The 13,266-nt window shown below is 40.5% G+C and overlaps 1 protein-coding gene across 4 annotated transcripts; it reads left to right on the top strand.

Moving 5' to 3' along the window:
- Positions 1–601: 601 nt before the first annotated feature.
- On the top strand, positions 602–13,136 carry brd8b (bromodomain containing 8b). Of its 4 annotated transcripts, XM_044040554.1 has the most exons (19): positions 602–654; positions 1,608–1,704; positions 3,182–3,251; positions 3,366–3,415; positions 3,529–3,651; positions 3,733–3,813; positions 4,207–4,271; positions 4,399–4,565; positions 4,993–5,184; positions 5,387–5,480; positions 5,689–5,831; positions 6,287–6,725; positions 6,873–6,910; positions 7,116–7,306; positions 7,727–7,819; positions 8,233–8,301; positions 8,629–8,914; positions 11,143–11,187; positions 12,169–13,136. In XM_044040554.1, the coding sequence occupies exons 1-19, from the start codon at positions 636–638 to the stop codon at positions 12,226–12,228; spliced, it is 2,322 nt and encodes a 773-aa protein (XP_043896489.1). In that variant the 5' UTR covers positions 602–635; the 3' UTR covers positions 12,229–13,136. The 4 variants fall into 4 exon arrangements, with proteins under 4 accessions (XP_043896489.1, XP_043896490.1, XP_043896488.1 ...); XM_044040555.1 differs by lacking the exon at positions 11,143–11,187; XM_044040553.1 differs by lacking the exon at positions 12,169–13,136 and having other exon boundaries at positions 11,143–12,162.
- The last annotated feature ends 130 nt before the right edge of the window (positions 13,137–13,266 follow it).

The following is a 13,266-nucleotide window of genomic DNA, read 5'->3' as shown; positions in this document are numbered from 1 at the left end:
AATAAAACAATTGGCCTCACTGTTCCAATACTATAGGAGGGTACTGAATAGTGCACTGGTTTTGGTCCTGACTCAGACTGGTCCATGAAAGTCTTTGTTCACATGTGATTCATGTGATCCTTAATTTAAGTGGACCCACAGCAGAACAGTGAAATGACCTCTGTATGTGACACAATAAACACATTTATAGAAATTGTCTGCTAGTAGATTAGGCCCACATGTAAAGAAAAATAAAATAAAAACAGCCTGAATTCTGAGATTGAGAATTCTGAGATTTAAGTTACAATTCTGAGGAAAATAAAGTCCCAATTCTGAAATTAAAACAGAATTCTGAGGGAAAAAAATCTCAATCCCAAATCAAAATTCTGACTTCTTGAATTCTCAGAATTCTTGCTTTGTCATTTTGTTTTCAATCCTCTTCTGTAGGTTTTAACTGTAATATTAAATAAACACATTCAATTCAGGGCACACTGTCAATGTTTTTTTTTTGCTTTTGAGTTTCAGGGGGAAAAGACAGATTTTGCTTCCTTCAGAGTAACTCGGAATCACAACAGTGGGGGGAATAAAGTGTGTACCGCGTGTCACACTCAATCCCGTCCGGCGGAAGATGTGCTCACGGCCTTGTCACAAAGGAAATGGCGAGCGGTGTCGGCAGTGAGTAATATTTTCTGTTCAAAAGGCTGTAACTTCTTCTTCATTATTTACAGCAAACACTAACACCACACCTGTAACGTATATCGTAATTACGCCAACCTAAATGGCCCTAGCTGCGTCGTTATTTGAAAAAAAGGTTGCACCGTGTGGCTGTGTGTGTCTCATGAATGGGTCCCCCGTAAGCGACTGTGCTAAGCTAATGCTACTATTCAGACATTATCCAACTGCAGTTATTGCATTTTTAACTATTCTTGATTTAAGCTGTCTGGTTTTCATTAATGTAACAACAAATATTAGTGCGCTGTATTAATGCACCATATCCGCTCTCACTGAGCAGGATACATGCTAGTAACCGAATTGCAGCTAAACGTAGCAGCTAAATGCTAACATTGATAACAACAGAAGTGAGATCATATAGCGCTGCTGTGTTTACTTAATGTCATGTCGCCAATACTTCGCAGACCCTAGGATCTATTTTGATGTGGACAAGACATTATCAAACTGACTAATTTATGTCTTGTACTTGTTATTATTGTCTATTTGCATAAGAAATGTGACAAGGGCTGTCGGTAATATTGATGGGACGATATATAATAGTTTTACACATCAGTATAAAAAACAATAACAATATATTCATTGTTGTGTATTTCCTTAATCATTGTCATTTTTGTCATTAATGGGGACAATCATTAATGTTTTTGTCTGTGTGACTTGGTGTTTAGCTCGTCAACACACAGACCAAGTAATTTATTTTGAAGTGCCAGAGGCAAAATGTTCAATTCCTTATTAACACATTTATGTAACATTCCAACTTCTTTTATACATTTTAAATAATATCATGCTTTTTGTAACATTAAAGTAAAGTATCTTATGCTGTCAGGACTTTGTTTCAAGATTCAACTTTGTGGACATGTTTCCTTATTCCTTATTTGTACTGTTTTCTTCTTCCACAGAACACAAGATACTAAATGTTGGGCCTACAGAGCCCTGGTCAGTCAGGGAAAAACTGTGTCTGGCCTCCTCCGTTATGAGAAGTGGCGACCAAAACTGGTAAGGAAAAACAAATAAAAGAACTCTCTGCTTGAAAATACAGCACACTATATGTAGATTTCTGTTTCTGTCTGTTTTATTTGAAACATTAGGGTTAGAAGAGCAGTGAGAAGTAGGCAATTGGCTGTGAGAGTTATGCTTTCAGCTATTGTCTACCATATTGTCTCCATTACATCTCTGTTTTTGCCATGTTGCCATGACCTGTACAGTTGTGGAATGTGCAACAGAGGGAGAAACAAATCTGAAATGGCAAACAAACCATTCATAAGATTAGTCATCGCCAACCCTTTTAAAATAAGTTTTTTTGTCCTGTTTGAGCCATCATATGACTTAATTACAGTGAGCATGATCATCATCAACCCACTGTAAAGCCGTGTTTCCACCAAGTGCAATGGTTTGGTCCAGTAAAATGCACATTTTTGGTGTTTCCATTGTAAATGGTTCAAAAATAACCAGCCCCATCTGTTCCATTTTTGGCACCATTCCATTGGGGTACCAGAGTAAATGGTGTTGTGTTGTCAGGGTGGAGTTAGACTGGCTCCACTCACAACAGTCAGCTGATTGAAGCAACAGTATAACGTCACTACCTTTGCAACCTTTCCGTTTCTTCAATGCCCACAGTCTGTTCTTATATAAGCTTGACATCTTGTTGAGACATACACCCATGAACTGAGCAGGAAGAACAGCTAATGGATGTCCTCCATTGTTGTCTGTTGTGTCACACATTTTCTGTATTCTGAAGGTTTATTCTAGAGCTGCAACTAACGATTATTTTCATAATCGATTAATCTGTCGATTATTTTCTCAATTAATCGGTTGGTCCATAAAATATCAGAAAACCTTAAAAAATATTGATCGGTGTTCGTCAAACCTGGAAATGATGATGTTCTCAAATGTCTTGGTTTGTCCACAAACCAAAATGATTAACTTTTGATGATTTCTTTGTTATCCAGAGCAAAGAAATGAAGAACATATTCACATTTAACAAGCTTTAACAATCGGAAATCTTGTTTTAATCATAAAAAAGATTCAAACCGATTTAATTGATTATCAAAATAGTTGTCGATTAATTTAGTAATCGATTAATTGTTCCAGCTCTAGTTTAGTCTGTACTCCTCTTAAACACGTGAAGCCTCCATCTAATTCTGTTATTCTAGTGGTTAAAGTTATCATCATGATGTAAGATGAGCGTTTGACCAAACTTCTGGCCTCCCATGTCACTTGTTTTTCCCACACCATTCTGATGATGTTATACAGTAACATCATATAAACATATAAAAAACATTGTGATGCCTCTGGGGAACTTTCTGTATTACATTTCAAGACCTAATTCACCTCTATTGTGTTCAGTTTAATTTCTTCAATAATGGTTTATCCCTCATGTATCTCTAATATCAATGCAATGTCACCACTTGTGTCACCACATGTCTTTTCAGATAGTCCTCCAACATGTATGTTAATTCTCTTTGTCTTCCAGGGTGTCTGTAAGTAGAGCCATCAAGCCTTTCTCAGAGACTGGTCGTCCACCAGACTGGTTCTCTCAGAAGGTGAGAATGTTGCAAACCTACACAGTGTTGTTTCTCTAACTACTCAGATCTATGTGTTATGTTTGTTTTGAGTGTTGTTGTTATTTAAAGATAATAATTCTTCTCTTTTGTCAGCACTGTGCCTCACAATACTCTGAGCTGCTGGAAGCCACAGAAGCACCAAAGTTAGTGCTGCAACACTCACACCTCTGTTGAGAAGAGTCACAATAAGTTGAACCTTCTTTTCAGTGTTGGTGAATAAATATTTAAAACAGTTTTGTAATATTACTTTCCCCAGGCGTAAGCGTGGTGAGAAGGGCGAGGTGGTTGAGACCATTGAAGATGTCATTGTTCGTAGACTGACCACTGAGAGGATAGAGGAGCTGAAGAAACTTCTGCGAGACACACAAGAGCAATACAGGTACATATTCACCGGTAAGAAAAATGTTTGAGGAACTGTGTTACTTGACCTCTGAACACCCTGTGATTTTTGTTCTGACAGGAAGTTGAAGAAGGAGGTGGATCTGATACAGGCGGGTCACATGGACTCCCAGTTGAAGGAGCTGTGGGCAGAGATCGCACTGTAAGACTGGTTCATGTTAACTGTTGTGACTCATCTGTAACTAAGATTGTAATACACCAATTATTGCTTTTTACAAATATTTCATGATTTAGGTTACATCCATTTTGAAATAAGAATTAGCTCAGTTGTAGCCTGTTTAAATTGCTACCTTTTTTTTTTAGCACTTCATAGTTTGATCTACTTGAAGCTCTTACTTACTTCTAGCTCTTATTTGTACCCAAATGTTTAAATGCTCTTTTGTAAGTCGCTTTGGATAAAAGCATCTGCTAAATGACATGTAATGTAATAACGTACCTATTCTTGTCTGTATTTGGAACTTTTGTCCTCGTTTTTTGTGTCTCGGTCCTCATGTTTTCAGCTACTGTTTGCTTGCTTGTGTTTTTCAAACACCAGAAAGAAGAAGCAGGAGGAGGAGGAGGCAGAACAAAAGAGGAAAGCAACAGAAATGGCTTACCAAGGTAAGTTTTTTTTTTTTTTTTTTTTTTTTTTTTGCATTAGACAGGATATCAGAATTAACCACTTTTTACTGTAATTGCTTTAGCATATAAATATCTGTTTCACATCTTCTCTCTTTCTTTGTTACAGCTCGTCAGGCGATGAAGAACACACCTAAGCGTTTGCCCAGTGTGACTGTACGTTCTCCACTGGGTGCCAGTCCGCCAATGCTGGATTCTCAGCCCGACTCTTCTGTTCCCACACCACCCATGGATACGGGAGGCAGTGCTTCTGAGGACACCGCCACCCACTCAGTTGTAAGAACATGCTAAGTTAACAGTGATAAAATTGCACAAGAATACAAAGGCTAAGGGAAGAATGCACTAATTAAGGTTTTCTTCAGCCAGCATAGACTTTTTTCAATACAAACCTTTACCATGTTACTGTTGTACTGTACTTGTAACTTCAAATGTATTCTAAATCACAGGTATTTCACTTTGTAATACAATTCAGGGTTTATTGAAATTGATTTGACTGTGCACTGTAAGAGAGTATATTAATATTCCTTCTTGACTTTGAATTCAGCACCAACTAAACTTGCATCTCTGTATATCTAGCTTGCTCTTGTCTCATTATGAGTGAGAGGAAAAATCTTAAATGACAATGTTATTATTTAGGTATTATTTCTAATATTATGGCTGACAGTTCCTGACACTCTCACTGATTCTTTGCTGCCTCTGTCAGGCTCAGGGGGTCGGTGTGTTTCTACCAGTGACAGACGCTCCAGGTCCGGGGCCCAAAGATGGAGGTCTGGCTGCTCTAGTAGACGACTCGTCACAGAAGAGGCTCCTGACCCAGAAAGCCACACCACCGCCTTCTCCTCTTCTCTCAGAACTGCTGAAAAAAGGCAACCTCATCTCAGCTAGCCCCCGCCTGGTGAGCTGCACTCTGATTAAAACATCCAAAGCTAAAAGAATACCAAGAAATTAATAGCTTAACAAATTAATACTTACTATACACATTACGTTATGGAGACTTTCTATTCAAAAAGACTGTATTTCTACATAGGCATGTCCAGTCAAGTGTTGTTTTTTGTAAAGAATTAAAGTACCTTTTATTTTGTGTTTGTTACTGTCAGGTTGCAGAGGGAGACTCTCCCGGAAACCTCACCAATGGTCTACAAACAGCCACTGCAGCCACTGCCTTACCAACGGGTCATGAGGTCCTCACAGGTACACATTGGACTTTTGCCACATCACATTTGCTGCTTTTTAAAAAAGTTTAATTGAATAATGTTTCACTCACTTTCAAAACACAGAGTATGTCCCTTCAGACATACAGTTTATCATGTTTGATCACAATGCACCTACGCTGATGATTGTCTCATATTGCTGTTTATTGTGCGCTTGTTCTTATTTACTCTGCTCCGTGTGTTTACAGAGGGTGAAGCTGAAGCTGCAGTAAAGGCAGAACTGGGTGAGGAGACGGGACTAGTAGAAGAGGATCTTGTCGCTGTGTCGTATATGGGAGACGAGCTGGACCTGGAAACAGTGGGAGACATCATTGCCATCATAGAGGAGAAGGTAGTGTAGCTGTCTGTCATCTTTCCCAGTACAGAAAACATGAACATATAATTAAATCATGGATAAAACATGATTTAATACAGCAACATTAGCTTAATCATTAAGATTATTACTATAATTAGGAATGGGCATGAATATCCAAGTTTTCATCTGATTATAAAAAGTGAATCAGTCGCTGTAACTATTTGTAATTGTATTAAAAAGACATAAAACTGAAAAATGTATTCTACTCCATTAACTATGTCATTTCTGGGGAATATATTACCTCAAGGTGGCAGCAGCAGCCTTTAGTTGCTGTATGTGTGCACAAGTGATGGAATAATCCTGTCAAATATTCAAAGAGCATTTTTGCTTGAAATGGTCACTCAAAGTAAGTAGTTGATCATCTCTTATCTTTATCTTTTGTTTTTTTTTGTCTCAATCCTTCTCTCTCTCTGTCCTCTCGTCCTTCTTAGGTGGACGACTCTGTGGAGGCTTTGGATGCAGCAGCGGTGGAAGCAGCACTGTCTCTGTGTGAAGAGGCTGTTTCAGAGGGGCACACCCTCCCTGGTCCCTGGGAGACCCAGGAGCTGAAACCTTCTGATCCTACACCCACAATCCAAGACTCCAACCAAACACAGGAGCCTCAGGATGTGACCACAATGTCAGCCCCGACACCTGTTAGCACAGAGAGCCACAACCAGCCAGAGACTTTAAGAGAAGAGCAGCTTAAGGGAAACTGTGAGGGAGCAGAGGTGACGGGGTGTGATGTGACTTCTTCTGTCACCTCTGATGATGGTGCCACAGGAAGTGAGGTTACAGAGGAGGCAGTGATGGGGAAGGAGGCCACTGAAGCTACTGTAAAAATTGAAAGAGAGGAATGGAGCCAACCTGAGCCCAACCCACCTTGTTTAGGTCGGGAACACACACACACACACAGAGGACACTGTATTGATTTCAACAACATAAAGAGTTATTGCTAACCATAACCAGTTAATGGCTAACTTGATCAATTCAAGTCATGTGTTTGTTTTTTTACCCTTTGTAATTTCCTCCCAACAGACTCGGAGGACAGCTCTGTGTCTGGCAAAGAGTCCAAGGTAACACACTAATGCAAATGTAAAGGGACAGTTTGTGTTTTTCAAGTTGGGAAATGAATCCAAAATACATTATTTTTGGACACACACCCTCTGACTGCTGCATTGGTCTGTATTTGATATTAATGTGTAAAAGGCTTTATTCACATGAACATGCTTTGTAAATTGCAGCCATTTCACTTTATATCCTTATTTCTTTATTCTGGAGGTAAAGGAGGAGGAAGTGGGCAGTGAGGGTGACCCTGAAGAAGGGATGGAGCTGAAGGAGGAGTGTGGGGAGGGGCCCTATCTATCAGAGGTGGAGCGGGCAGCCAGTGAAAGTGAAGACGGCTATGGCCCACCATCTCAGCGCTACACAGCAGATTCGCTGGCCAGCAGCCCGGCCTCTTCTTCCCAACTGTATGTGTCATTCATATTTGATGGAATAATGTGATAATTGTGTCATAGTCATTGTGTAACTACCCATAACTGCGCTGCGTTAACATGATGGGGCAAATCAATCCCGGGCAATGTCCTGAGATGACCTTCTGCCTTCGGCAACTACATTTAAAGTGCACTGCTGCATTAAAACTAAATGAAGCCTAACTGGCATTTGTCATGAATGCTGATGCCGTGACCTCTGAATCAGATTATGTTTCTCTGAGCTAAGCAGTCTGTGACTGCTGACATCACAATTGTAACAGTCTGGACTTCTGTATCTCTGCCACTTGGTTTCTCTTCTGCTTTCTAAATCATTTCACCGTGGACTTCACATTCATTTCTTCTTTTCCCACTCACCTTCTCTCTGCCCACCTTTTCTGCTCTGTCTTTCTGCATCAGATCAACATGTGGTGAGGACCAGGAGGCGGTGCAGGCGCAAAAGATCTGGAAGAAAGCCATTATGCTGGTGTGGAGAGCTGCGGCCAACCACAGGTGGAGCGTCTCAATAATCATTGGGGCTTTTGAGTCTTAATTTACAAATTTGGGTTCTTTAAGTTAAAAGCATCATGGCTGCATTGAGAAGTTTCTGTATCATGAATCCAGTTTCATACAATACTTGGAGCTATTTCCCAGTCACTAATTTCTTTAGCCAAGGAATTATAAATAATATAATTTTATTTTTCCACAAGGTTTTCTGATTTCTGTGTTTCATTTCTAATTGTAATGTACTGTGATTCAAACTGTGGGCTTCTAAAAGAAATGATTAAAAACGGCAACATTCTCTGAAACATTATGAGCAGCATGACCTGGATGCACTTGTTGCCCTGAGGTTGAACTGTACTTAAATATTCTCATGGCCTCTGTTGTAAAGGGTAATGTGTTTTATTGCTGCTGTTGTCTTTCAGGTATGCCAGTGTCTTCCTGCAGCCTGTTTCAGATGACATCGCCCCCGGTTACCACAGCATTGTACACAGGTCTGACCATCTCCACGGGCACACTCACTGACTCGCTTGATTTTATTTTGTGAAACAACGTTAACTTAACCTCGCTTTACTGGCACATTATTGCAGTGGCCTCTGTCTTGACCTAAAATGAATCACCCCTTGTCTTCTGTGCAGTGTTACTGGGCAACAAAAGATCTAAACACCACTATTCTGAGAAACACAGAGACATGTGGAGTTGATAGGCTTGTTACACATTGTGTGAACTCATTTGACAATGGTTTGAATGTAATGGACATTACATAAAAGTTAACCACTACAGTTTTGAGTTAAAACATGTCTGTCTGCCCCATGTTCCAGACCCATGGACCTGTCGGCCATAAAGAAGAACATTGAGTCGGGTGTGATCCGTACCACAGCTGAGTTCCAGCGAGACATCATGCTCATGTTTCAGAATGCTGTCATGTACAACTCGTCAGACCATGATGTGTACCACATGGCACTAGAGATGCAGCGTGATGTCCTGGAGCACGTCCAGCAGTTCCTGGCCACCCAGCTCATCATGCAGACCTCGGAGAATGCCATCTCTGCCAAGAGCCTCCGCGGCAGAGAAGGAAATCGTAAGCCGGGAGAGCCAGCTGAGAAGGTGGGTGTGACATTAGGATTTCCCTCAAAGTGTTGAACTGATTGTCTCAATTTCATAAAGAACTTTTAAAAAAATGCCCACAAAATCTCAGAAGTACCTACTTAATGTCCTTAAAAGTCAACTGTCTCTGACTGAGCCTGTGTGATGTTTGCAGTCTTGTCTGCCTTTCCTTGTTTATAGGCCAGAATTCTGAATACAGTTTACATATGTAACTGGATTAAGAGTTGATGTGCAGTGTGGAAAATAAAGTTATCAACACATTCACAGAAACTTGTGAAAGTCCACTTCTTCACTTATCCATGTGTCTGTACTGACCTTGGGAACAAGAACATGCACTGATTTGCTCTCTGCTGCTTCTGCTCCATATCCTGATAAACTGTGATCATATGACCTTACAACTCACCCTGGGAGCTGATTATAGATGAGCACCACTTAAATGCAGATCAGGACTTTTTTTTTTAAGTCTGCTGTTCTTTTCTCAAACAGTTGCTTGTGACTCGTAAAATTCAGAATGTGCAATTATAACCTGTTGACATTACAGTTTATACCCGATTCGCTGATTAAGTTCTGTTTGTGTTTCATTTTTTTTAAATGGCAAGCACATTTGTAAAAAAACAACAACATAAAAAGGTATTTGAATAAAAATTGATCCTCAGTTTTGCACAGGATGAGCCTCCATAGAAAAATCTTTAACATTCTGACACATTGGCTTTTTGGTTTCATGTAGAATTGTAATGTGTTTATCTCGGAGTGTGGTCATTTTAAATGAACACATAGTTAGTGCTGCCATTTATGTCATTTACACAAAGCTTAATGTATAAAACCAACATGGTGTTTGAACCTCTGCAAATTTCATGAAGGCAGGTGCTGAAAATCCAAGCAAAAATCACACTTTTACATTAATGACATTATTCTATATTTCAGGATCGATGTGCTGCGACTCTTATTTAAGAGTGAATCCAAGGGGGAAAAATGTGAAATATTCGTATTATCATATATACAGGCAGTCTACAGAAGAACACGCAAAGACACAATTATATGCACGGGACAATTAAGACGTTTAATCAACATTTTCCTCCGCTCGCTGTGTTGTGCTTCAGTGGAATGATTCGTGGTCACGTCTCCATAGTTGGTTCCTGCCTTGCATGCTGTCTGTACCTCTCCTCACTAACTACTGTCAGCCGTCTCTCTGTTGTCCGTCAACACTGAATTTTCTTATGTGCCATTCATTGTGTGTATGTGACTTAACTGCATGGAAGTGTGAGTGGATCCTTACCTTTTTTTTCTTTTGTTTTTTAAAGATGATGTGGGCTTTTGTTGTGAATTTTCTCCATCTGGGGAAAATCTTGGATTGTGCTATACTGGTTTCATTTTCTTGGAAAATTCAAAACTATGTTTTGAATTTTACTTTATAGCTAATATTTATGAAGGCACACAATGTTTTAACCTATATCTGGCTGGATATGAGATTGGAGCCACATTATTTTCACAGCTTCATGCTCTAGTGTGTCCGATTTAGTCATGTGTAACGGTGAGACTGCAGATTGTAACAAATGGAGGACTCCTCCACTCGCCGTTCCCTTTCCCACCTGCGTCAGGGAACTACAGTGGCAGAAAGGAAGTCATATGCTATCGCTTCTAAATGCATGCTCTGGCTGGTTTGTCTGTTCCGGCTGCTGTAGCAACAAGGTGGTACAAGATTGTTGCCTCTGCAAAGCAAGGCCCTTGCCTACAGCACATATATGAGGCTTATTCTAAGGATACAATAAACAGATTATTTTATTATTAAAGCAATTATACACTTATACAAACATACTCATGGGTGGTTTGTTCAATTTCTGCCAATAAACTCCATTTTACCCACTGGACCTTGAAGGCAGCTGACCAATGTTTAAGTATAGCATTTGAAATTCATGGGACTGAATGAACGTCATGATATTTTGCACATGAGCTGTGATGGAAACAGTTTGGTGTTTGTGAGCCGTGTTGGGGAGTGTCTGCCGCCTTGTGCCCGTTTGTGTCATTTCTCTCAGTATTAACGATCTGCAAACACGTGCCTGAGTGTGAGTGTGTGTGGGGCATATGTGACGAGTGTGTTTTGTGCAGCAGCGGTCAGTTGGACTCCTGTCCCTCGTGCATCCGTGTTGACGCAGACTTGTTTGGAACTTGCTTCACATGCACGTGTGTCTTTTTCTCTCTTTCTCACTCCAATGTTTGTCCTCCTACAGGACAGTGTCCCAATGGCCTCTCCTGCTTTCCTTCTCTCTCTCTTTGTAAGTATTCAGGTCCTCCCTAAGATTTCACCAGAACCAGGACATGCTCTGCATACACTCGATGCAAACACACATCACACACCACATCATCTTTTACCTCTGATCTCGGCTTCCTTTAATTCCATTCAAATACACTTGAACCGCGACAAGGGAAGAGTCCTCCATCCCAGTGTAGGCTTAAAAGTTTTTTTTTTTAAAAACCTTTGTAACTCAAGGTATTTATTGATGGTTGAATTCACTATAATAGTTTTAATCTTCATAACCCTCTCTAAAAGAAGCACAGTTGTTTTAATGGTTTGTATCTTTTAAACAACAAAAAAATAATTCCCTTAAAATCATTAGACATGACATGTCTCTTTGTCTTTCTTCCTTATTTTCCGGGCACTTCTAATCTAGTCCATCCATTGTGCTCCGCTGAATTCAGTTTCAGAATGTATGTACACAAGTATGCTAGGCTCTATAGATTTGTATTGTGGAAAATACCTAAAGGTCACCTCACTGTCTCGTACAGTGATACATGCACACTCTTCACACATCACTGTCTTTGTCATCCTTATGAACATTTCTTTGGACAATTTTCTCACCACACACACACACACACACACACACACACACACAGACACAGGCTCCTTTCATCAACCCAGCTTCGTCGCCCTTCGGTCAATGACTCCATACCAGTTTCCTGTGTTTTTATGTTTACGTGTTTGTCCGTGTCTTTGCATGTTCTAATTTCTTTTCTCCTTCTTTTATTTTTATTTCCTTTTGTTTTTCATCATTATTTTATGTTCTTCATTTGGGGAGGAAGCCTTCCGAAAGTGGACTGTGCTGTGTTTTTGTGCGGAGCTCAATCACGTGAGGAGTTTCCACCACATGGCCTCCTTAAACGCTGTCCAAGTGACCACTGCCTTTTCCACTCCTGTCTTAATTCCTTCTCTCTTTTTTCTTTTTCCCTGTTTCTCCTCACTTGTCTCTCCGCTGCAGGACGGAGGCACCAGAGGTCGCCGCAGTGCCATGGAGGCAGACCTCAAAATGAAAAAATAGACTGAGATATCACAGAGAGACTAAGAGCCTCTTTTATAATCAGAAGAGTTGGCGCTAAATACTTACTGGTCACTTTGGTTGTTTTGTGATGAGGACTGTAGACTGTGCGTACCTGGTCTCTGTGTGTATACACACTTAGTCATCAGAGGGTATATGTGTTGGTGTATGTCTGTCAGTGAGCTGGAGAGAGCTGCATCAAGCTTCTGCCTCTCCACTATGAATGATTTGTTCACGTGAAGTACTTCACTTAAGGACAAATAAGCCAATGCACCACCTTCCCCAAGTATCACTTCACCAGTGAAGGTTGTAGGTTAATGTTTCCTCCAGCTGAGGTGGAACAGCAGAGAACACCATGAGAAAAAGTTTTTCACCAGCAAATGCTTGTTTGGGAGCAGGTGATGAAGTATGGGTGAGTTTGGCTTGCCAGGTTGTTATCATGTTGAGTCACGGATGCATTAATACTAATCAGCTGGTTGTTAATTTGAGTTTGAGTGTCCTGCACCAAACTGACCAGATATGGGCTGAGAGGGCATGAAACGGCAACAACAACGTACTGTACAGGTTTCACAAAATAAACATGTCATGAGTGCTAAAGGAAACAAACCACATTCACTGCTGAGGTTTTATCAGTGTGACAACGATCATGGCTTGCATGATGTTACTGAACAGCTTGTTTATCTTTAAAGGGACACTGCTGTTTTGGGCACATTTATCACTTCACATTCATGCTGACCGTCTTCGAAAACACAGGTTGACTTCTAACAATTTAAGGGTATACACAGTGGTGCAGTGGCTAGCATTGTTGCCTAACAGCAAAAAAAAAGTCACTGGTTCAGATCTCTGTTCAAATGAGGGCCTTCCTGTGTGGAGTTTGCGTTATGTTCTCCCCGTCTGTCTGTGTGTGTGTTTTCTCCAGATACTCCAGTTTCCTCTAACAGTCCAAAAACATACAGAGGTTAACTGGGCGCACTAAATTGACCGTAGGTGTGAGTGGGAGAGTGAATCGTTGCTCCTGTGTTTTGGCCTTTCGCCCCATGT

The sequence above is a fragment of the Solea senegalensis genome, linkage group LG12 (assembly GCF_019176455.1).
Source record: "Solea senegalensis isolate Sse05_10M linkage group LG12, IFAPA_SoseM_1, whole genome shotgun sequence".
NCBI lineage: Eukaryota > Metazoa > Chordata > Actinopteri > Pleuronectiformes > Soleidae > Solea > Solea senegalensis.
Note: the sequence above shows the minus strand (reverse complement) of the source record. Positions and strands in the feature narration are given on the sequence as shown.

Excerpts from the sequence above, each read along its gene's own strand:
- brd8b (XM_044040553.1), top strand. Across the intron at positions 4,566-4,992 it reads ACACCGCCACCCACTCAGTT|GCTCAGGGGGTCGGTGTGTT; the intron begins GTAAGAACATGC and ends TGCCTCTGTCAG. Across the intron at positions 7,307-7,726 it reads CCGGCCTCTTCTTCCCAACT|ATCAACATGTGGTGAGGACC; the intron begins GTATGTGTCATT and ends TTTCTGCATCAG.